The sequence below is a fragment of the Trachypithecus francoisi genome, unplaced genomic scaffold, assembly GCF_009764315.1.
Source record: "Trachypithecus francoisi isolate TF-2019V2 unplaced genomic scaffold, Tfra_2.0 Lachesis_group17, whole genome shotgun sequence".
In the NCBI taxonomy this organism is placed as follows: domain Eukaryota; kingdom Metazoa; phylum Chordata; class Mammalia; order Primates; family Cercopithecidae; genus Trachypithecus; species Trachypithecus francoisi.
The window spans coordinates 83117380-83141210 of record NW_022681462.1 but is presented as its reverse complement, the minus strand read 5'-3'; the positions used below and the strand labels follow the sequence as shown (position 1 = coordinate 83141210).

The window sequence follows — 23831 nt, the reverse complement described above, 5'->3', positions numbered from 1 at the left end:
CCCGATCCCCCCATGGCAACCCCAGCCCTGGGCATCTGGGGGGCAGGACAGCCAGGAGGGAGCTCCATCTGAATGAGGCAAGACAGAGCAAAATCGGGGAGACGAAGATGCCCGGGGTCAGGTGGAGAGAGCGAGCGGCCCGTGGGAGATGGAGAGAGGAGAGCAGGACGGGAGGAGCTGGCAGTGGAAGGCCCCCGGAAAGAGCTGGCCACGGCTGGTGAAGAAGCCGCTCACCTCGTACTCTGGCTCATCATCGCCTGCTTTGGTGGCGTTCTTGTCCCCAGCATCGGCCCCCACAGGCTCAGGTGTGGTAGCCACAGTGGGGGATGCGGGGTCAGTGGGCTGCTGCACAGCAGGAGGGCTGGCCTCCTCCACCTTCTGAGACTCCCCAGGCCCCTGGTTTTCTTCCACAGCATTCATTCCTGCAATGACCTTGGCTTTCTTCTCAGCCTGGGGAAACAAAAAACAAAAAGTCTCTCCAGGACTTTTTGACCTCTCCAGGAATTAGCAAGGCCACCTGACACTCAAGGGGACCATGTTTGACAAAACCTGGGACAGTGACAGAAGGTCAAGGGCTGGAGAGAACCAACCAGCTGCCTTGCCGTGAAAAATGGAAAGATTTGAAGTAGAGAGGTGAACTCAAATCACGCAATTCCAGCCTTCTTTTCTGCCTTTTAGGAAACCTTCCTCCCAGATCTAATCTTTCTCAATCTCATCAGCATATCAGTTGCCTACCCTATGATATGGAAATGTTAATTCTTTTTTTTTTTTTTTTTTTTTTGAGACAGAGTCTCACTCTTTCACCCAGGCTGGAGTGCAGTGGCGCAATCTCGGCTCACTGCAACCTCTGCCTCCTGGGTTCAAGAGATTCTCCTGTGTCAGCATCCCAAGTAGCTGGGATTACAGGCATGCACCACCACACCCAGCTAATTTTTGTATTTTTAGTAGAGACAGGGTTTCACCATATTGGCCAGGCTGGTCTCTAACTCCTGACCTCAGGTGATATGCCCGCCTCGGCCTCCCAAAGTGCTGGGATTACAGGCATGAGCCACCATGTCCAGCCTACGGAAATGTTAATTCTATCCAAATATTAATCAGGCACTATTGTTTAGACACAGATATTGGTTCCACCCTCTCCTAAGCCAGGCATGTGCCTGTAATCCTAGTTACTGAGCAGGACTCACTTGAGCCCAGCAGTTCAAGACCAGCCTGGGCAATATAGCAAGACCCTGTCATCAAAAATTTAAAAAGCAGGGTGGACCCTCTTTTCTTCTCCACAATTTCTCTGGGCAATCAATCCCTCCTATTCCTGGTTTCCAGGCCACAATTCTAGTTTTGTGATGTCTGCTGATGATGAAATCACTGCTCTGGGTTTAAAAAGCCCATCTCCCCCAGCACATGCTCAAACATCACAGGAAGCTCCCCAAGAGCCTGCCTGTTCCCATGCTCAGACGCCATGTTGGAGTTCTTATGGATCACACCCAATGTGTATTGTTACCAGATTCGACCCCTTCTATGTGCACCCTTCAGATCCATAAATACATGTATTCATTCAGTTATTTACTGAGCAGGCACTATAGACCAGGCGTGCTCTCTGCCATCCCACCAACAAATTAATAAGCCAAACCCCAGTTATTCTCCCATTGCACAGCCTCCATCCTTTCACCGTATCACACTCGTCTTTCAGGCTACGATCCACGCGCCCATTCCTTCTCACAACCCGCTCCAGGATCCCTACAAAGGAGAATGAAATCCTTGATACTTAGCTCTGAGAACCATTAGCCTTTTACTGAATCTAGGAAATACGGCTCTCAGACTTCAAGGCTCTGCACCCATTTCCACCATACCAGATTCAGTGGGGAGAAAACCCCATTTTCTACATGCCTTTCAAAAGAGCTCCCCCAGGGGCCTAGAGCTGCAAATGCAAACCCATCCTCAAGGGTAAAGAGGATAAGCAAGCAACCTGGAGCAGGAAGAGCTCTAATCTGAAGTTGGAGCCTCTACCTTCCTGTCGGAGCCTCACAACCAGCAGCTGACTTTGGAGCAGTCCTTTCTGGTAGGAGTTGCTCCAACATAAAAAGGCACTTGAATGGAAGGATTTCTGGTAAGCTTTTCTGACCTGTTTAAGAATCTGGTGTATATATGGACCAATGATTCCCAGGACTCTCCCAAAGCCTGTCAGTGGACCCCCCCAGATCCAAGGGTCCCAGGTTAGGAACCTTTGTTTGAAGCTCAGTGGTCCAACGTATTGTCTTATAGATTCATTTAATTTCACTGAGTCTTCAAGTCTTTGCCTCCAAGCCACAGACCAAATCTGTTTCTTATGGCGATTCCGAAAACACTGAAGATGTTAAATCCTAGTTTTTCCTCTGACTCAACAAATTCTAAAACAGGATAATGCATCCTTTGCCCCCAACCCCCAAACAGCTGGGAAAATGAGCTCATGGATGGCGGAATGAGCTCACGGATCGGACTGCGGGGGTGGAAGAATGTGGAGTAATTGCTCATCGCTCCCTAGTCCCACTCTCACCTGGCCAAAACTCTGCCATCCCCTTCCTACTATCAATTAGCCATCGCCTCCTCCCATAGAGAAGGTGCACTGAAGTGTGGACCCCGCTGTGGGGGAGGGTGCCTCCCTTCCTGGGATCCTCAGCTGCGTCAGTTACCCTCGCAGAGGAGCCCACACCTCGCCGCTGCTCCTCACCCACCACGCCTTCTCAAGCTTCAGGCATGGGTGGCTGACCTAGGGTGATGCCTTGGATGATCCAAAGACCCTGTTTCCAGGCGTGGCGAGGCCCCTGAGCCAGTACAAGGTGTGCAGGTGGCAGAGGGCGGGAAGGGGAAAGGACCCGCTATCACTTCCTCGACAGCGGCAGCAGCAGGTGGGCTGGGCTGCTCCCCAGGTCTAGGAGTCGTGCCTGACACCACCCTCAGCACTCCCCCACGGCCCCTTTGTCTCTCTTCTCAGCCCCTTCACAGCGAGTTCCTGAACATTCTTCTTCCCCCACAACTTCCCCCAGCTTGTCAGATGCCGCGCTGCGAGCTGCTCAGCATCCCCAGCCCACTTGGTGCAGAACACGCACCCGGCCCGGTGAGGGCTGGCGGAGGAGGAAGGGGCCTCCATCAGGACTGGGGCAGTGGGGTGGGGGAAGGAAGAAGGGGGTGGGTTAGCAGCGGGAGGCCTGACGAAAGGGGAAGAAGGGGCAGCCGGGGCTGGGTGGGGGAGGGGCCTCATTAGAATAGGCCTGTCTGGGGCGTAGGGAAAGCACCCCTTCCCCCTGCACTCCTGTCTTCCTCCCCAGGCAAACAATAAGAGAAACAGGGGTAAACTCGAGGCTCTCCCATTTGGGCTACAGGCCGCTCACCCCCAGGGGGGCAGAGAAACCAGGCGGCATTCAAGAGACACCACACCATTCCCCACTCCCTGCTGGCTCACGGAAGCCCCTGGTCCTGGAGTCCGTCCAGCCTGGGAAAGCCACCGGGAACTCCGGTGACTACTGCCTCCTGTCCACTCCCATCTCCTCAGGCAGTTGTCCCGCCTCCACCTCCCCCTGCGACTGCAGTGCTTCCCATTCCAAAGGGCAGAGGTCTGAGCGCCACCGTCCCCAAGCCCATGCGGCCTTGGGCTACCCTGGTGTCACAGGCCGGCCCCCTGTCAGGGTCGCACCGTGCCCTCCCGCCCCCCACCACTTCTTTCTGGCGGCCTGCCCGGAGGCTTCCAGGAACTCGCAGGAGAGGAAGCTGTCCCTCTCAAGAGGCCGCAAGCTGGCAAGGCCCTGAGGAAAGCGTGGTCCCCCAGCCAGGAACGCAGGTCAACAGGGAAGTGCCAGGCACCCATCTGCCAGCTCAGCTGAAGCTGCCTCCAACCCAACTCCTGGGCCACCAACTCCGCGTGCCCCAGCCTGCAGTTACCACTGCCCGGGCTCCCAGCCGGCTGTTCTTCCTGTCCCCCGAGGGCGCCAGGTGCCACTGCAGCCCTCGAGGAGTGGGGCCTTGGGGCTCGTGGGCAGGGAGACGGAGGGCCAGCACTAAGTCAGCATCTCCAGAACTCGGGCCAGGCCGGGACGCCCCGGCTGCTGCGGGCTGGGGAGGCATACTTGACTCTTTTCAAACCCGGAGGGCTGCGGAGATCCTCCCACCGGCCCTGCCGCCTCCCCGCCCCCGGTCTCCCTGGGGCTCCGTCCAGGAACCTACCCATAAGGCCAGGTGCAGCCCCTCTGCAGTCGCGCTCAGGTGTGAGCCCCGGCCCTGAAGCTCTGGAAGTAGCTGCCCGTCTGGGGGGAGGGGAAGGGGGCGATGGGGCTGGGGGCGGAGGGGGCCACAGGGAGGGGAGGGGGGCGGCGGGGGGGAGGGAGGGAACATTTTCTTTGTCTAGGACTCCAGGTCACGTGGGCCCCGCTGGAGGGCCTGGTTGGCTGCGAGCGGCCCGGGGAGGGGGCCGGCGCTCCGACGCTGGCGCTGGGCCAGCCCCTCTCCTCCGGTCCGAGGGGCGCGGGGCCGGGGGGCGAGGCCGTTCCCCGCCCGTTCCCAGGGCCCGCCCAGGCCGGGCTGCAGGGAGCGCCCCGCCTCCGGGAAGACCGCCCGGCCCCTCCCCCAGCTCTGGAAGAGATTAGCGCGGGGCCGGGGGGCCGGTACGGGAGGGAAGGGGCTGCTCCCGAGCCGCCTGCCCGGAGGGAGCCGGGAGTCCGGGCGAAAGCAAGCCGGAGCTTTCGGACGGCCTGGGAGAGCCGGGAGAAAGTTGTGAAAAGTGAGTTTCTCAGAAGCACAACCGAAAAAAAAAAAAAAAAAGAAAGAAAAAGCTTACAGATAGGAGGCCCAGGAAGCTGTAGGAAAACTCAGCACACAGACGGAGAGTGACAGCAGGCGCGCGCAGACATTGGGAGCGCTCCAGATCGGGGATGTTTGGGGGGGCTCCCGCATCCACACTACAGGTGAATAGAGAAGCGGAGGGGCCTCAAAAAGCGCGGCGTGAGGAGGTCAGGCTTCGAGTCCCAGGGCCCCTACGTCACTCCGGGCCTTCCCTGGATTTCTCATTTTCCTGTTTGCAAGGTTGGTCGCGGCGAGGGCGCTCCTTCAGAAAGTTCAGCAATTCCTTCATTCCCAGGCTCAAACATCTGCAGATCGCGAAGACCTGACTCCTCTCCTGGGGCCTCCAGGTGCGGCCTCCAGGTGCAGCCTCCACCATTTCAAGCTTCCTCCTCTTGAACAAAGGCACCTACCCCCAAGGCAGACGCAGTCCCCACCCACAGCCCTCCATTACGTTGGCTGTAGGATCAGATAAAGAAAGAGACCCTGTTGGCTCTGCCCTCCAGGGGTTGAAGATTCCACTAGACTTGGAGAAATATGAAAGGATCACTGTAAAACAAACATATATAAAGGTAACTATGCCACAAATACCAAGTAGAAAAAAATGGGCGGCATGGATGACAAAAGAGGTTAGAGGTGAGTTCCAGGTGAGCAGACTGGGCCTGGAGGCTGGATCGGACTTGGAATATGGTGAGATGGGTGGGATGAGCAAGAGCTGCCAGGCTGGGGAGGGAGGAGACCCTCGCCCACCTCCACCCTCCCAGTACAGGACAGGGCAAGGTAATGGCAAGCCTTCAGGTGCATCCGTGGGTATATTCTGTAGCAGGGAAGAATAACTGCAGGTTTTCTGACAAGATGAATGAGTATTTTGGAAAGATCAGCCTAGTTTCAGTTGGCAAGATGAATTAGAAGGAAGAACCGAGGAACTGGAGGAAAATGCTCCCAACAGCAGAGGGCTATTTGGGCAGCGACACTTGTTAGAAGATCTGGACTTGGCCGGGCACGGTGGCTCATGCCTGTAATCCCAGCACTTTGGGAGACCGAGGCAGGCGGATCATGAGGTCAGGAGTTTGAGACCTGCCTGACCAACATGGTGAAACCTTGTCTCTACTAAAAATACAAAAATTAGCCGGGCGTGGTGGCGTGCGCCTGTAATCCCAGCTACTTGGGAGGCCGAGGCAGGTGAATCACTTCGACCTAGGAGGTGGAGGTTGCAGTGAGCCGAGATTGTGTCACTGCACTCCAGCCTGGGCGACAGAGTGAGACTCTGTCTCAAAAAAAAAAAAAAAAAAAAAAAAACTGGACTTCAGTTCTGTTTCCACCACCATGACCTTAAACAAGTCACTTAACCCCCAAGAAATCTGTTGTCTCATCTGCAAAACAGGAGTGATGACATCAGCCCTCTTGGGCCATGGAATGCCAGCATCCCCTAATGACAATGAGACAACTCCCTAGGTGCTTGGCTCCCAGCCACAGTCACCTGGGACATACAGGTGCTGGTATAATGAAGTCATAAGATGTGCAGTGAGGGAGCCTCCCCTCCCACTGAGGGCCATCAGAGCAAGCAAAGCAAACCCTGAAGAGCAAGGACCCCAAACCAGAGAGCCTTCTACCTAGAAGACTTGGGTACAGACTCCCCCAACCCTGAGACCCAGAATCCATACAGCTAGGAAAAGAAGCTATTCGAAAAACAAGCAAACAAACAAAAACACAGGCCCTCTTCTGTTCCAACCCATCTTTTAACACAACTAAGGTATTTGCCTGGTACACATTTCCAGGGGCTCCTCAAGCGGAAGTGAGAAGCCCAGAATTTGTCCCTCTTGCCTGCTCCCAACCTTTAGGGAATGCAGTATGACTTGCTTCGCTGCTTCTCTCACTGATACCTCTTCTGCATCCATGCCAGTCAATGGGCCTGAGAACTCACTTCAGGCCTCCTCTCAAAAGAAGTTTCTGGTTCTGGCTTGGCGGCCTCTTTCAGACACTGTCTCACTTATGATACCCGCTCTTCCATTATAACATGGCTAAACACCTTAGACTCCACATTCTGTGGTCTTGGGACATCAGACTGCAATGATGCCATGTGTGTAGCAAGGACTCAAAGTGTCAGAAGTGGCCAGAACTATTCACTTTCTCTTGGCCCACACACTAAGTAGCTGTTCGCTCCTGCCGTCAAACTTCCTTATTCTCATCCTTTAACATTAAAGTCAAATCTTACCTCTTCCACACAACTTCCCAACAAGCAAAAGGAAGCCTAGGCTCAAAGGTGTCCCTTTAACAACCCAGAGCATCTTCCTTCCCTCTCCTGTAACTATGCAGACAGGAAACACTGCCTTTTCTAGACTGAGTCACTTAAACAGAGATGTGTCTTCTTTGTGGTCAATGCACAAAGTCACACCCCAAAGCAGAAGAGACCCCAAGATCTAGAGCAGGGGTGATTTTACTAAAAGGAAAAATCCCCTTACTAAGATGGGGCAATCATCAAGGATCCTCAGGTCACACGTGCTCTTGAGCTTATAAAGTAAACCTCCCTGGCAGTTTACCAGATAGGTCTTTTGATTGAGTTAAAGATAGTCAACTCAAATACCAGCATCATGTAAAATAAGCCATGTTTTTGGATTTGTTATAAAAGTATGTTGAAAGGAAGAACTCCTGGACGAAAAGAAAATATGCTGGATGTCAAGAACCTAAAAGAGGTGCTGGAAAGGAAGTATCCAGCATGGTCCAACGGAGAGAGTGACCTGAGAATGACGGCACAGTTCCTGTTTGGTGGGCAGACAACAGTGATCCCATAGGCCTCCAAAGCCCAATAAAAATACCTCTGAAGGACATCTCTCTGCCCTGATCCCATATTCCTCAAGCAAACTTTCAATTCTAATTACATTTTCCAATGACTCTGATACCAGTAAGTTGCCAGAAAACAGCAGGACAAGTATTATGATCTGTGTGGTGAGGACATGTTCTGTTATCAATTGGTAAATCTAACATTCTGGGGTGCATCATTCTCCTGGGTCTTTGAAGAGTCATGACCATAAGTGTGTTAATGTGACTTTCCAGCCTCAAAGAACTGAGATGAGACACTAGGCCATCATGATACTTCTCCAAAGAGCAGCAATGCCTGGAGCTCATGCCTGACGTTTTACTCAAAGTTCAGTGCTCTGTGGCATGCTCTATCATAAAATCCAGTTCTGGCAGGATAAGGGTAGATGATGTTGCTGCCATCCCATAGGACATTTACCATGTGAGTCTCTCTACTCTGAATCAGACAAGCCATGGTCCCTATAAGGCCATCTGCAAAGCAACACATATGAAGTCACTGCATGTTTTCCACCCCACACATATTCCCACCAACCCCAAGACCAGGGAGACTTTATCCAGACAAAAAGAGAGGTCAGGACGGATGTCTGTTCTGAACCTGTCCTCCTCCCACCTACAGCTCAAAAGCCTCAATGCCAATCAGTCAACACTCTGCGTGACATTCTAGGCCCCCACGAATCTGGAGGCCTCCGTGTGATATCATGAAGCCCACGCTTTGCCCGCCCACTTGCTATTCCTCATGCTGTTCCTTCTTCCTGGAAGGCTCCTCCCCTTCAACTTTCACCACCAAAACCCTGCATATCCTTCTACACCAGTCTGCCAGTGACCTCCACCGTGAAAGTTCCTCTAGCCCTGCACTGTCCAGGACAGCAGTTACTGGCTGCATGTGTCTATCTGAATTAAATACAAATTAAAATTTAGTTCCTCAGTCACACTGGCCACATTCCAAGTGTCCAAGAGCCACATGTGGCTGGAGGCTACTGAATTGGATGGTACAGATTTTAGAACATTGTCATCATCCCAGAAAGTTCTTTTGACAGTGCTGCCCTGTCCCCTCGCCCTTACCCTCCCCTCCTGTCCCTTTCTCCTTTACAAGATTAAATATTCCTAGAGGGCAGGGACTGGACCTCATTCATCTTCGTATGGAAGCAGTGTGGGCTAGAGCATCTTGCCCAAAATAGAGGATTAAAACTGCTGAACTGAATGCAATGTTGTCTCAGGAACCGTAGACAGGAATTCTCATTGTTGCTAAGAGGTCCCAGTCTAGGGCTCCCAAAAGAGGCCGAGAATCTTTGTTTTCCTATTCCCTTGCAATCCATATGGAGGTTGCAAGCAAATGACCAGGAATGGGCTGCTGGCAGTGAAGCTAAAAATAGCCATGGAGCCAACAGCATGGAGTTAGCAGGACTTGTTGCTAAGGAGACCAGTCGCAGAGAGAGCAACTAAGCAGGGGGAAGGTGTCAGATGTGCACCCGGAGAGCAGAGGGGTCCAAAGGCTCCCACCTAGCGGTGTTCTGCCTTCTGGCAGCTCCTGGTTGATGCTCTAAGTGGGGCAAATGTTCCCCCTGTCCCTCCGTAACCCATCTCCATGGAAACCACCAGGACTGGGGTGAAGTACCAGCCCCTGGAAGGGAGGCCTCTGCCTGGAGCTTGTTGTTATGGCAACATCCCCCCTTCCTGTCACTCTCTCTCTCCTGGCTTCTCTGAAGGGAGAGGGGTGGGGGTCTGGTCTTGGCTTAGCCGGCATGACCAGGAAACACCCGCTTCCTGACAAGACTAGCCTGTAAGGGGCTCTCCAGAAGCTCCTGGAAGCCTGGAGAGGCAGAGCTTCCTTTCTTTTCACAAGGGCCTTGCAGATCATCTCGCCAGGAGAACCCCAGACTCACTTTGGTTTCATTGCATCTGGATCACCCAAGGAGGGCTTTAAAAGTACAGATTCTTGGGCTCCACCTGTGTAGATCAGCAGGCTCAGGGTGGGGCCCAGGAATCTACTAACACCTCCCTGGGTAACTCTAATACTAGCCAGGTGTGGAAACACGGAGAGCCCTGGCTGTCTCTGTTACAAATGAGAACACTGAGGCCTAGAGAGTACCCAGCCCACTGGAAGGGTCAGAGTCATTCACTGGAGAGAAGTGGTCTGGAGAGAGGAGGGGTAGCAGAAGGAGATGGAGGTCAGCTCCCTCAGGGCATGCGTCCCAGGTGAGCCCCTCCTCTGGGCCTTTCCCGCCTGCTTCCAGTTCAAGCACAACCTGCTGCTGTTGGATGCTGGACTGTGATTTCAAACCAAAGCCCCTGACAAGCTGCCCCCTGTGGTGGAATGCGGAAGGTAGGGGGCTAGGAGTCTGGTTCTCAGAGTAGCCCAGGCAGATGATTTGGGCTGAAAGAGAAATCCATCCTCCTGAAGAAAAGCAAAAGGGTCACCATGGCAACTGCAGTGTGCTGCCTGGTTGGGCTCTATGCTATCACCCCACACCTGGGCCCTGCAGCCGAACCTCCTCCCTGAGTCTAGGGAGAGGAACAGCATTTGGGCAAATGTGGTCAGGCAGGGACACCCCTCTAACCCCTGCACTGACCAGTCTAGTTTTAGAACCTGTAAGGGAACTGTGCTTTATCCTGGGAGCCTGCCTGAAGCTCACCTAAACACCGGATCAGATCCGTCAGTCCTTAGTACCTGCAATAGGTAGGCTTGGGGGAAGGGAAGCAAAGAGGTGCAAGAGCTAGTAGACACGATGGGGCTCTAGGCTTCTGTTACTCACAGCCTAACTGTGTACCCAAGACCCACCACACATGAAACCACAGCCCTCATTCAAGACAGCATGCAATTAGATGGTAAATTATGTGGTAGGGATGCTCTCTACATGTGCCGAAGGAACTCAGAGGCGGCTGGGATCAGTGAAGGCAGGAAGACTCAAGGAAAGATGAAAGAGCAGAAACTAGGAATGGGCACAACCTCCCAGGTTTTTCAGACAGGAATGGCCAGATCTAGGGGGCATCTGCAACTGCATGAGCTTCCTGGCAGATGAAGGGCAGGAATGAAAAGCATGAGCACAGCCTTAGGGTACTGTTAGGGAGGAGGAGTGGTAAGGGGCTTTTTGCACTGACACTCTAGATGAATTCTTCTAAATCAAGAGAGGAAGATGCAGGATGGGGAGCCCACCTACTGGAAAGGCAGTCCTTCCCTCTTGCTGATACCCTCACCTCCCCTTCTCCCCCCACCTCTATCCCAGAACCCCTGGCTCCCTCATTCTCTCCCAGCCAACCCTACACTTCCCTAATGGTGTATGTTGGGAAGTCCCAGCCCAGCAGCCGCGCCATCAGGCTCTGGAGCTTTAGTGTCTGCCTTCCCTTTCCCTACAGCTCTGCCCCATAAGGGGAAAGCTTCTCCACAAACCCAGCTCTTCCTTCCTGCTCACTTCCACCCCCTATCCCGGAACTGCTGGGTCTGCACAACTCTACCAGTGACTGAGTCTGGGGCCAGGGAGCAGAGATGCCACGGTGGCGGGGTGGGGGGGGGTGGCGGCAGTGCCCCATGACCCCGGATCTCACATGCCCCTTACCAGGAAATTCAACTGGGAGGGGATGCCAGGTCTTTCACTGAGCAGGGCGCTGAGCAGGGCGTTTTACAGCTGATGACGAGACCTTAAATAACCCCTCGCTTCTTTGGGTCTTGGTTTCCTAACTAGCCTAATGGAATCACATGTATCTGCTAAATATTACAGATAAGATCAAAGGAAGCCAGGAGGGACTCACATTTGAGAGGTGAGGGACTTCATGACAAGTTTGCTTTAGGGACGTGTCGATGCTGTCACTTTGCTTTAGAAACTGGACCCTGGAGAGAAGTGTTAAGTTTATACTAAGAGGGGTGTGGGCCAAAAGGAACCTGGTAAACCTTAACATCCAGGCCTGTTTTCCCCACCCTTCCCCCACCCCTTCTCTAGGCTCCGGGGGTCAAAGGGAGGGGCCTAAAGGAGCCGCATTCAGATTCAGGCATGCAGACCCTCTCAAGTTTCAGGGTCCAAAGAGAAGACTCCAGAGGATCCCAGCAGACAGGCATTGCGGTAACTATTGCTGAAAACAGCGGGAACCCTGCCATCTCCATCCGAAAGGAAACATTTAAATTCCTGTACCAAGTCCTTTCCGGTCTTTCCCCCACAACCCTGTTTGGAAACTGTTCCCTAGGTCTGCCCGCCTTAGAGTCCGTACTTCTTCCTTGCTTGTTATTCAAGATTAGACTGGCAACCCAGGCCATATCAATCACCCGGAGAGCTCAGGAAGCCACCCGTGCTGGGCACATCACTAAATTCCCAACATGATTAACCTGGCCCAGGTAGTCATGTTTAAGCAAAATGTGCAGAGAGGCCCCCACCACCAATGCAGGTGATACAATAAATACATCTACCGATACATCTGTGTGGGACTCTCATCTGTGCCAGATTTGGTTTACTTCTAATCATCTGAAGCTTGGTGGTTTTCAAGCTGTAGTAAGTACCGGTATCATCTGGGGGGCTGGCTAGAAAATCAGACCTACAAGTACTGCCCCAGAGCTTCTGCTCCAGGAGTGTGCCTTTTTAATGCACTGCCCAGGTGGTTCTGGTGGGATAACACACAATCCCACCCTTTGAGAAACACTGGCGTCTAAGAGCATCTTTGGTATATAAGCAAGTTCATTCAATTCTTGTTTTTTTTTTTTTTTTTTTTTTTTTTTGCCTCACAAAGCTGCCTTTCCAATAGTATCTAGCATCAAATATACAGGCAGCTGAGCTGTTATTCCTGTTTTTGCTCAATCCATCTGAGTTGCAAGTGAAAGTAATATTTATACTGCCCACCATTCATGGACTAAAGAGGAACAGGGAAGAGCTGTGGCATCTGTAGAGTTGCTATTGAAGAATGGCAAGTCAGAAAAATGGTTAACATTCACACGCACACTTGCGCACACGCGCACACACACACACACACACACACACACACACACACAAACACCATGCAGTTGGCCTGGGAGGGAGTGCAGACTGAGAGGTGAAGGATGCGGGGTGGCCGCAGGGAGTTGATGGAAGTCAGAAAGGGCTCCACAGAGGACATGGTGGCGTATGCCTGTAATCCCAGCTACTTGGGAAGCTGAGGTGGGAGGATCACTTGAGCCCAAGAGTTCGAGGCTGAAGTGAGCTACGATCAGAGCATGCCACTGCACTCCAGCCTGGGCGACAGAGCAAGACTCTGTCTCAAAAATTAACGTAGCCCCGGCGTGATGGCTCAGGTCTGTAATTCCAGCACTTTGGGAGGCCAAGGTGGGCAGATCACTTGAGGTCAGGAGTTCGAGACCAGCCTGGCCAACATGGTGAAAACCCGTCTCTACTAAAAATACAAAAATTAGCCAGAGGTGGCTGGGTATGGTGGCTCACGCCTGTAATCCCAGCACTTTGGGAGGCCGAGGTGGGTGGATCACCTGAGATCAGGAGTTTGAGACCAGCCTTGCCAACATCTCTACTAAAATTATAAAAATTAGCTGGGCGTGGCAGCACGTGCCTGTAGTCCCAGTTACTCGGGAGGCTGAGGCAGGAGAATCACTTGAACCAGGGAGTCAGAGGTTGTGGTGAGCCGAGATCGTGCCACCGCACTCCAGCCTGGCGACAGAGTGAGACTCTGTCTCAAAAAAAGAAGAAAAAAAAAACCTGTCCCCATTGACACCAATCTGCTGGCTTCTCAAAAGCAGCTTATCCAAACCCTCACTCAAAAATCCACCCCCTCCTAAGAGAAAATGTCTTAATGATCTTGGGGTAGACAGATAATTCTGAGAGATAACACACACAAACACTGACCAATAAAAGAAAAAAAATGGGTAAGTTGGACTTTATTAAAAACTTCTGCTCATCAGAATACATAAGAAAATGAAAAGTTCACCCCATCATCCTGCCTCAAACCTGCTATTCCTCCAGGATTCTTTTTTTTTTTTTTTTTTTTTTTTTTTTGAGGCAGAGTCTTGCTCTGTCGCCCAGGCTGAAGTGCAGTGGCCGGATCTCAGCTCAATGCAAGCTCCGCCTCCCGGGTTCCCGCCATTCTCCTGCCTCAGCCTCCCAAGTAGCTGGGACTACAGGCACCTGCCACCTCGCCCGTCTAGTTTTTTGTATTTTTAGTAGAGACGGGATTTCACTGTGTTTGCCAGGATGGTCTCGATCTCCTGACCTTGTGATCCGCCCGTCTCGGCCTCCCAAAGTGCTGGGATTACAGGCTTGAGCCACCGCGCCCGGCTCCTCCAGGATTCTCTAGCTCAGATAATGAACCCTGTCCCCAGCCCAGCCACCAATACCAGGCAAATTTTTCCCTCCCCTCCAACCAGGACCAGTTCTAGCAATTCTTTCAAGTCTGCCTCTCATTACCTCAACCCTCAGTCAAGGCCAAATGTAATGTTCTCCTACCTGGTCCTGCTTCTAAACTTCCCCTCTCTGGGGAATCCTTACCATCCTGCCAAGTTATCTTCCCAAACTACATGTCCAATTCTCTTCCACTCCTGCTCTCCACTGCACAACGAAGCCTAAATTTCTCAGTATGGCAGGAAGACCCTTGAGGATGTGACCACCTTGCTTTCTAGTTCTCTCTCTTCTTACCCATCCTCCCTAAGCCCTGCACCCTATTGCCAGATCTACTATTCCCTAAACAACCCAGAAGTGCCTCCTTCTCTTTGCCCTCAGTAGTTCCTTTTCCTGAAATGCCTTCCTCCTCTTTTACACTTTTATTTATTTATTTATTTGAGACAGTATCTCACTCTGTCACCCAGGCTGGAGTCCAGTGGCATGATCACGGCTCACTGCAGCCTCGACCTCAGCCTCCTGAGTAGCTGGGACCACTGGCACACAACACCATGCCCAGCTAATTAAATTTTTTTTCTTTGTAGAGAAGGGGGTGTGGCCACGTTGCCCAGGCTGGTCTTGAACTCCTGGACTCAAGCGATCCTCCCACTTTGGTCTCCCAAAGTGCTGGGATTACACTGCACCCAGCCTCTTTTGCACTTACTGAAATTCTCAAAGGATGCCTGCCTCCTCCAGGAAGCTTTCCTGGAGTCCTCCAGAAGCTGCTCTCATGCTCCTTTATGATTCATGTTGGGCTCTTATTACACAGGAGCACAGAGCAAGCCCCATGCTCCACCTGCCACTGAGGCTTGTTGGGAACATTCCTGCCTCCTCCACCTGACAATGTCTGCCTCTGGGACAGGGACTGTATCCAACTGGTCTCCCCCTACCCCACCACTAGCATAGTATATGTGTATTTACTAAGTACGGAATTACTAAGCAGTAAGTAGTAAGTACTGAGGTTCATTAACTCCTTTAACTAGTATACTGGCCCCTTAATAAAGTGGCACAGAGGGCTCTGGCAGACCACCCCATACTTGAACATCCCATGGCCTCCCTGACAAGCAGTCTGGTTTTTAAAGCAGAGAGAACATTGGCCAATATATTTTCTGCTTTGTCAGCCCCATAGACAGTGCTATGGGAAAGTTAAAGTTGGCCTAAATATTGGAGAAACCTTGAGGTGCTCCAGACTCCAAACTCCTAGAGGATTTCTTTGACCATCTCCCTTCGGACCCCATTCCATGCCCTTCCCCCACTGTCCCTGCCAAGCAGTCCTGTTCAGGTCAATGGCGGTACACTGCCTCTCCCTGGGCACTGCCTTCTCTGAGGTCCTTAGGTAGGGCTAGGGAGTTGCTCCCATAGTCCTTCCATCAGTATTTCTAAAACAACCCTGCCCTGGCTACAGCACAATTCATTCATTTATTACCAACCTCTCACAGGGGAGGGTAGGGATTCTGACTTACCTTTAAATTTGCTTCCTTAGTGTCTAGAGAATGTTGGAACATAGTAGACACCCAGACACACAAGGTGGTATCTTAAAGACTGAGCACACAGTATCTGCTCAGTAAAGGCTGGACAACCCTTTGGGTTTTTTGTTTTGTTTTGTTTTGAGACAGGGTCTCGCTCTGTTGCCCATGCTGGAGTGCAGTGGCGCAATCTTGACTCACTGCAACCTTCACCACCCTGGCTCAAACGATTCTTGTGCCTCAGCCTTCCAAGTAGCTGGGATTACAGGCATGTGCCACTACGCCCAGCTAATGTTTGTATTTTCAGTAGAGACGGGGTTTCACCATGTTAGCCAGGCTGGTCTCGAATTCCTGGCCTCAAGTGATCTGCCCGCCTTGGCCTCCCAAAGTGTTGGATTACAGGCGTGAGCCACTGCGCTGGACCAAAGGTTTTAAAAACAAAGTTTTTTGTTTTTTTTGATATGGAACCTGACTCTGTTGCCCAGGCTGGAGTGCAGTAGCGCGATCTCGGCTCACTGCAAGCTCCGCCTCCCGGGTTCATGCCATTCTCCTGGCTCAGCCTCCCACGTAGCTGGGACTAGAGTAGCTGGGACTACAGGCAGCTGCCACCACGCCCGGCTAATTTTCTGTATTTTTAGTAGAGACGGGGTTTCACCGTGTTAGCCAGGATGGTCTCGATCTCCTGACCTCGTGATCTGCCCGCCTCGGCCTCCCAAAGTGCTGGGATTACAGGTGTGAGCCACCGCGCCCGGCTAAAAAGAGTATTTATAAGGATGCTTCATGTATGTGCTTTAGAAGAGACATATATGCAAGGTCTGAGAATTCACTCAAATATTTAATTTAGAATTCATATACAAGGTAATCTAGGTAAAAAAGAGAGTGCAGATCATGATTCCAGTCTCACCCCCCAACCTGCCATGATGGAATTTTAGAATCTCTGGGGTCATCTCATTTATTTCTGTCACATTATAAACCAGGAAAGCAGAAAAGACCTCCTCACATCCATAGCTAAGGAGGGGCAGCAGCTGAGACGAGAAACCAGGCCTCCCAAATCTCATTCCAACATTTTCTTAATCCAGTTTCACAACATCATCCATATGGTCCTGAAAAAACAGCAATTCAAGGGCAAGGGTTCAGGACCACACGAGTAGGGCTGGGAGGGCTGATCGGGGAGGCTGAAAGGGACCCGAGCCTCCTGGCAAAGAGGCATGGGGAACAGCCCCAACAACTGCAGGCCAGGGGCAGGAAGAGCATGCGCAGGCTGGAAAGCCAGGCCAGCGCTCTCCCTCTCTTCTAAGTGCATTCTTCAATTTCATGACAATTTCCAAGCCAGGAAACCAGGAAAACTGGGAGTGTAGGTGAGTCATTTGGGTACACAACAGAAGGTGAGATTTGGAGTCTAGTCTGGCCCACTGGGCCACTCCATTAGGATACTCATGTGGCTGCAACCTACTTACCTAGATAAATCGTAGTTTTCTAATAGCAAAATAGAGATTAAAAAAATACTTCTGGCCGGGCACGGTGGCTCATGCCTGTAATCCCAGCACTTTGGAGGCTGAGGCAGGCGGATCATGAGGTCAGGAGTTTGAGACCAGACTGGCCAACATGGTGAAACCCCATCTCTACTAAAAATACAAAAAATTAGCTGGGTGTGGTGGCAGGTGCCTGTAATCCTAGCTACTCAGGAGGCTGAGGCAGGAGAATCGCTTGAACCCAGGAGGCAGCAGTTGCAGTGAGCCAAGATCGCTCCACTGCACTCCAGCCTGGGTGACAGAGTGAGACTCCATCTCAAATAAAAACAAAGACCAAAAAAAAAGGTTTCTTATATATTAAATAGAGGTAACATGTTTTAGGATTGTGGTAACAGCTAATGCTCCTGGCATAGTGCCTGATGTAAAGTAGGTGCTCAGTAAAGTTCAACACCCTTTCCCTGGTTCAGGCTTTGCTGTGGCCAGGAGCTGGCCCCGAACCAGCTACTAGTGAGGCGCCTACCCCACCCTGCCTCTTTTTTTCTCACCACTAAAAAGTAGGGGTTGTTCTAAGAGCTGTTCTCTCTGTGTCCCAGAAGTGAAGAATCCGGTGCGCAACCACCCCATCTACTTACAGGACAATGGGGAGTCCCTTTGTGGCAACGTTCGTAGCCTATGGTAAAGGCCAGCCCTCAAAGTCACTACTGGTTACAGGCTGTCATGGGAGCCTCTAGAACTTGTTCAGCCTTTGGGTAAAGTATACTTGCTGTGCCTACTCCAAACATCATCCTCTCCTTCAAGGGTGATGTTATTTTTGAGGCCACCCTGCAAAAGGTCAGGTATGGCAAATAAGTGAGGAATGTCTTCCAGTCCAAATACCTTAAAACTGCTACCCATACAGTTGGCTAATAATTTGGTTGGAGCCTTTACTGGTCTACTTTGCACTGCCATTTCCCCTGAACTAGACTAAAGCCCAGGAGATCACACCTTATTCATCTCCTCCTTCCCACTGCCCCTAGCGCAAGGCCCCTTTACTTAGTAGGTGCGGAGTGACTGCTTATTAAATGGAATATGGCACAGCAGGGGGGACCGTCAGGACATTCATGGCCTGCACTCCCCAGGGCAGACAGGAAGCACAGTCTGTTGAGACTGCAGGGTTGTAAAGTCAGAGGAGGCAACATTTGCTAAGCTCAAAGAAGCAGCAGCACAAATGGCCAATAAACATAGGAAAAGATGTTCAACCTCACTTATTATCTGGGAAATGCCAATTAAAAGCATAACAAGATACTATTTTCCCACCCATTTGACTAGCAAAATACTGATGTTGGCAAAGGTCTTCTCATACCCTGTTCACAGAAGCATAAATTGGCAGTGCCCTTTTTAGAGGGCAGTTTGGCAGATGTCATAAAATGTTAAATGCACATTCCCTTCAACTAGGCCTTTTTCTTTCTAGGTATCTATCTTAGAGAAACAGATGCACAAAGATGTATGACCAAGGATGTTCACAGCTGCAATGCTAAATAGTAAAATACCATAAACAACATAAATGCCCACCAGTATCAGAATGGCTAAATAAAACCATGGAATCCATATGGTGGAATATAATAGTAATTACGTGGCTAGATTGCACAGACTTACTGGAAGTCAAAAACCAAGCTGTAAAACGAAACTACAGTGTGGTTCCATTTGTGTAAAAAGAAAAGGAAAAAAAGGACCCCTGAAGCAAAATTATGTATTTACACGCATACACACAGATAGAAAAAAAATCATGACATACACCAAGCTGATAGCATCAGTACTTCTGGTGAAGGAATTAAATTTTCAGGCCAGGTGTGGTAGCTCATGCCTATAATCCCAGTACTTTGAGAGGCTGAGGCAGAAGGACTGCTTGAGCCCAGGAGTTCAAGACCAGCCTGGTCAACATAAGGGGACCCCCAACTCTACAAAAAATTTAAAAACTAGCCGAGTGTGGTGGCACATGCCTGTTTACTAAGGAGGCTTAGGTGGGAGGATCACCTGAGCCCAAGAGGTTGAGGTTGCAGTGAGCCACGATCATGCCATTGCACTCCAACCTGGCCGATGGAGCAAGACCCTATCTCAAAATAAAATTTTGGGGTGGCAAGTTTGGGTGGACTTTTTCACAAGAATGTATTTGTGTAATACTTACGTAATTTAAAATACTTTCTAAAAAATTATCAAGTTCCTATTATATGCTAGCTCTGTGTCAGGAGCTTTAAATGTTGTAGGTTACCTTATTAATCCACACAACTCGGAGATGAGAACTGTTCATTGATTTAGCACACTTTCACCCTGCACCTCCCACATGCCAGCCCCGGGGGCAGAGGGTGCCCAGAATGCCTGTATTGAACAAGTTTAAATGCAGAAATGGGTAGAGGCAGAATACAAGCTGGTGAGTGCTGCTGCCATGGGGATGCAGAGTACAGCCAAGTCTATCCATATAGGAGTAACCTCATCTGGGGTACAGGGTAAGTAATGCCTAAGGTCCCACACCCAGTAAGTGGGACCCCACTCAAGGCAGTATTTGAACTTGCCTCCAAAGGCCGCAGTAAACAGCAGCCGACCCTTAAGGTCCATGAAGGCTCTGCTATCTGCTGGGCAGCCCTGGGCGGAGGGAGTGAGTTGTACCTGAGTGCTGTGAGGGAAGGAAGGGGAGACTATGATATTCCAGACACAGATGTTTCATTATCACTATTCAATATTTATTAAGCATCTAATAAGTATAAGGATGCATGAGTCGAGGGTCCCTACCTTCAGGTTGGAAGCAGTAAAGAGACCAGATCCTAGTGCTCTAGGTGCAGTAGGACATGGTACCTGCTGCCTAGACAGAATTTAGAATCTGGCTGGGGTGAAGAGATTAATGAGCGAGTCATGCCATCAATGTGCTGTAACTGAGTCCTAAAACCACCAACAGTGACACAAACTGGAGTGAGTGGCTTCCCAGGCAAGATGACTGCCCAGCTACTGACCCTGGGTCTCTGCGCTCATCTGCCTTGCAGAGCTACAGGGAGGGCTAATGAAGCGAGAAGCCCTTCCTAAACCCTCAAGCCCTTCGTCAGAGTGTCTTTTGCTCTGAGAATTAGAAGGAAGAGGAACGAAGGGATTGCGTTCCTTTGGGAGGAGGAACTGCCCCATCCCTGCCCTCCCCACAGCCCTGGCCAGCTCTGCCAGGCCAAAGAAGGTTCTTCTCAGCTCAGAAGCCCGGTGAGAACAACGGGAACACAGGATGGAGGAGATTCTGGCCCCACTTTACCCATGGAGCCTGTCCATACCAGTCCCCATGCCATCCTCCAGGTATACCTGTCAGCACCCCTGGAAAAACCACCTCGAAATCAAGGGTGTGAGCCCTTGCCATGGTGGAAATCCAAGATCTCATGCTCCCAGAGAAGTGATCCCACATTCACCCACCTCCTAACTGCTTAGCCGACCGGTAGGTATTCATTGGGCCTGTTCTCCCTGCCCATTGTATTAGGCCAGACAAGGGAAGACGTGATTAACACATAAGAAATAGTGAAAAATACCCTGATGAAATATGATTGAGTGCTAAGTAATATTAACAGTAAGGACAGTCTGAGTGCAGTGGCTCATGCCTGTAATTCCAGCACTTTGGGAAGCCAAAGCAGGCAGATCACTTGGGGTCAGGAGTTCAAGGCCAGCCAGGCCAACACAACGAAACCCCATCTCTACTTAAAATACAAAAATTAGCTGGGTGTGGTGGTGTGTGCCTGTAATTCCAGCTACTGGGAAGGCTGAGGCGAGGCACGACAATTGCTTGAACCCGGGAGGTGGAGGTTGCAGTGAGCCGAGAGATTGTGCCACTGCATCCCATCCTGGGAGACAGAGTGAAACTGTGTCTCAAAAACACAAACAAACAAAAACCCAGTAAGGGTTACAGGGATTCAGGGAAGGGAAGAGGTCATTGTGGACTGGAGAAATCTTGGAAACCTTCCTGGAGGAGGCAGCAGCTCTTGGCCTCAACCCTGAAGAATGGACTGGGGAAAGCACAGCAGGAATAGTGACAGGAAGGAAGGAGCATGGCAAGGTCCCCTCCTACGGGACATCCTCCTATTAGAGGACTGTAGTGAAAGTGGGGTGGGTTGATTGTGGAGGTCGCAGGGTTGAAGACTTGAGAAACAGCCAGAGGGCATCTGACATGATGGGGGAGACAATGGGGAGCCACTGGAGGTTCTACGGCAGGGTGTGATCATGATTAAAGCAGAGCTTAGTCCTTACAGGACTAGTAAGCAGGTGAAGGAAGAGCAACAGGAGATGGAACAGACACAAGACAACAACTTCCTTCCCAGCAGCAGGAATTCTCACTTCAGCCTCAGGGACTGTGGAAATGTCTCATTTTCCCCATTCACTTATTTTCCAGTTCTTTCATTTTGTGGCATTCTGAGTCGTCTTAAATCTTGGGGGAGGGAAAGCCTGGAGTGGGTAATCTAGGGTGGGCTCACTCAGTAACTGGTCTGACAAGGGTGGGCAAGGAGAAACAAGTTAAGCTGGGGAGTGCATTCTGAGGGAAGAACCCCCAGGTGGGGCACACAGCCTAGGGGAAGGGCTGGTGTGGCCTCGGGTCTGGTGGCAGCTCCCCAGCAGAGCACTGGGAGCCCTTCTGACCCCGCCCCACCTTCCAGCCGCATTTCCTAGCTGCTCTCTGCCCACACCCGCTGTGCACCACCACAACAAACTCCCGTTCCTGAAAAGCCCGTGTGTCTTGTGCCTCGGGAGGTATGTGCTTGCTGTATCCCTCCCTCTGAAATGCCTTCCTCACCCCTCCCCTAAATTCCAGTTCAACCGTCAAAAGTCAGAAGCCACCTCCTGCTGATGCATAGCTGACCCCAGGCAGCATTCGTTGTCTATGCCCAGTTCAGGGCAGCTCTTTCTGCAGGTGCTATGAGCCCTCATTCTATCACGGGAAAACTAGGAATCCTCCATGCCTTCGGTAGCCCCAGTATCTTACGTGTCGCTCAGCTGTGAAGGCTTCTGGAAATCGGCTCAGTAAAGGTGCCCTGAATGAAGGGTTGCAGGCGTTGCATCCTGAGATTAGGAAGTGCTGGCTGGCCCTTCGAGTGATATTGCCTGGGGAACAGCTGGAGCTGGGTCCTGAAGGCTGGGTGGTTTGTCAGGAGGGGAGGTGCCTTTTTTGGGAGGAGGTGGGTAGTTGGATCTAGGAGGGTGGGTAAGTGGTTAGTGGATCAACACTGGCAGAGGGTGGAGGGTGGAGATCTGGGGATGCAGTTAACAGAGGTTGCCGCTTGAGATCAGCTGAAGGAGGTGGGGAGGAACCTGCAGGGGCCTTGGGAAGGCCCAGGGAGGCAGTTTCAGAAGGGCTCAAATGTCAGAGAGTAAAATGAGACTGAGAAAAGAGAAGAAATGTCCGTGCTGTTATTACACCACTTAGAAAACATTACAAAAAATTAGCCAGGCGTGGTGGTGCATGCCTGTAATCCCAGCTACTGGGGAGGCTGACGCAGGAGAATCGCTTGAACCTGGGAGACGGAGGTTGCAGTGAGCCAAGATCATGCCACTGCATTCCAGCTTGGGCAACAAGAGCGAAACTCTGTCTCAAAAACAAAAAACAAAAAACAAAAAAAACAGGCCTTATAGGCCGGATGCAGTGGTTCACGCCTGTAATCCCAGCACTTGGGAGGCCAAGGCGGGCAAATCACCTGAGGTCAGGAGTTCGTGCCTGACCAACATGGTGAAACCCCCATCTCTGCTAAAAATACCAAAAGCCGGGTGTGTTGGCAGGTGCCTGTAATCCCAGCTACTCGGGAGGCTGAGGCAGGAGAATCGCTTGAACCCAGGAGGGAGAGGCTGCAGTGAGCCGAGATCCAGCCATTGCATTCCAGCCTGGGCAACAAGAGTGAAACTCCATCTCAAAAACAAAGAAATAAAGAAAACAGGCCTGATAGCAACAGCTACTACTCTTGAGTCTGAAGGGGACTTGGGAATCTTGAAAGCTACCTGTGTTTTCCCAACATTCTTGATACCTGCATCTAGCCCTTCCCTAACCCCAGGCATAGCCCAGGAGAAGACTGTGTGACAGTCAGGGGCTGGGCCCCACATCAGAATAGGAAACCTAAATTCTAATTCCATTCTAGTCCTGTTCCCAATTCTTCATTGTGAGCTTGTGGCCAGTTATAAAACTCGGTCACCCCAAGTCACCTAGTCTTAAAATGAGATCAGTAGTTCTAAAACTTGTACTAGAACTCGTGGAATTCTTTAATTATAGCATATGAATAAGGAATAATGTTATATTAGCAGAAAATATATTTTGTTTGGAGATCTCCACATCGCAAGTCACATGTACTAAAGTATTTTAAATTAAATCAACATTTTGGTTTTTCTGGTAATGCCTACTGTTACCTTCATTGGTTAGGAGTGGGGATGCAAATGCCAAGGGTTGAAGACTTACTGGAAAATCTTTTGAGAATTGCTGGAGCCAGGTGATGGCAATGGGAGGTCGTTACACTACTCTCGGCTTCTGCATATGTTCGAAGATGTTCATGAGTTTTACAAAGTTCGTTTTGTTTATTGAGACGGAGTCTCGTTCTGTCACCCAGGTTGGAGTGCAGTGGCACAATCTTGGCTCATTGCAACCTCCACCTCCTGAGTTCCAGTGATTCTCCTGCTTCAGCTTCCCAAGTAGCTAGGATTACAGGTGCCCACCACTACCCCCAGCAAATTTTTGTATTTGTAGTAGAGACGGGGTTTCAACATGTTGGCCAGGCTGGTCTCAAACTCCTGACCTCCCGTGATCCACCCGTCTCGGCCTCCCGAAGTGTTGGGGTTACAGGTGTGAGCCACTGTGCCCAGCCCAAAAAAGTCTTTTTAAATTTTAGTAGAGACCTAAAATTGAGAAAATGTATCTATGATCTAATTTTTTCTGGGAGTTCACTGTAACTGAG

The 23831-nt window shown here is 51.0% G+C and overlaps 1 protein-coding gene across 12 annotated transcripts in view; it reads right to left on the bottom strand.

The window, feature by feature from the left end:
• The window catches only part of DNMT3A (DNA methyltransferase 3 alpha), a 112193-nt gene that overhangs the window by 18669 nt on the left and 69693 nt on the right, over window positions 1–23831 (bottom strand). For 8 of the 12 annotated variants that reach the window (XR_004428464.1, XR_004428465.1, XM_033176377.1 and 5 more), the window contains one exon: window positions 235–450. Coding sequence is in view for 10 of the 12 variants with exons in the window: in XM_033176377.1 (XP_033032268.1) it covers window positions 235–450 (216 nt within the window). In the remaining 2 variants the exon portion in view is untranslated. Of the gene's footprint in view, window positions 1–234; window positions 451–1627; window positions 1735–3912; window positions 4141–4194; window positions 4352–23831 lie in introns of those variants that run through there. The other 4 variants (XM_033176381.1, XM_033176382.1, XM_033176379.1 and 1 more) reach the window with 4 other exon arrangements.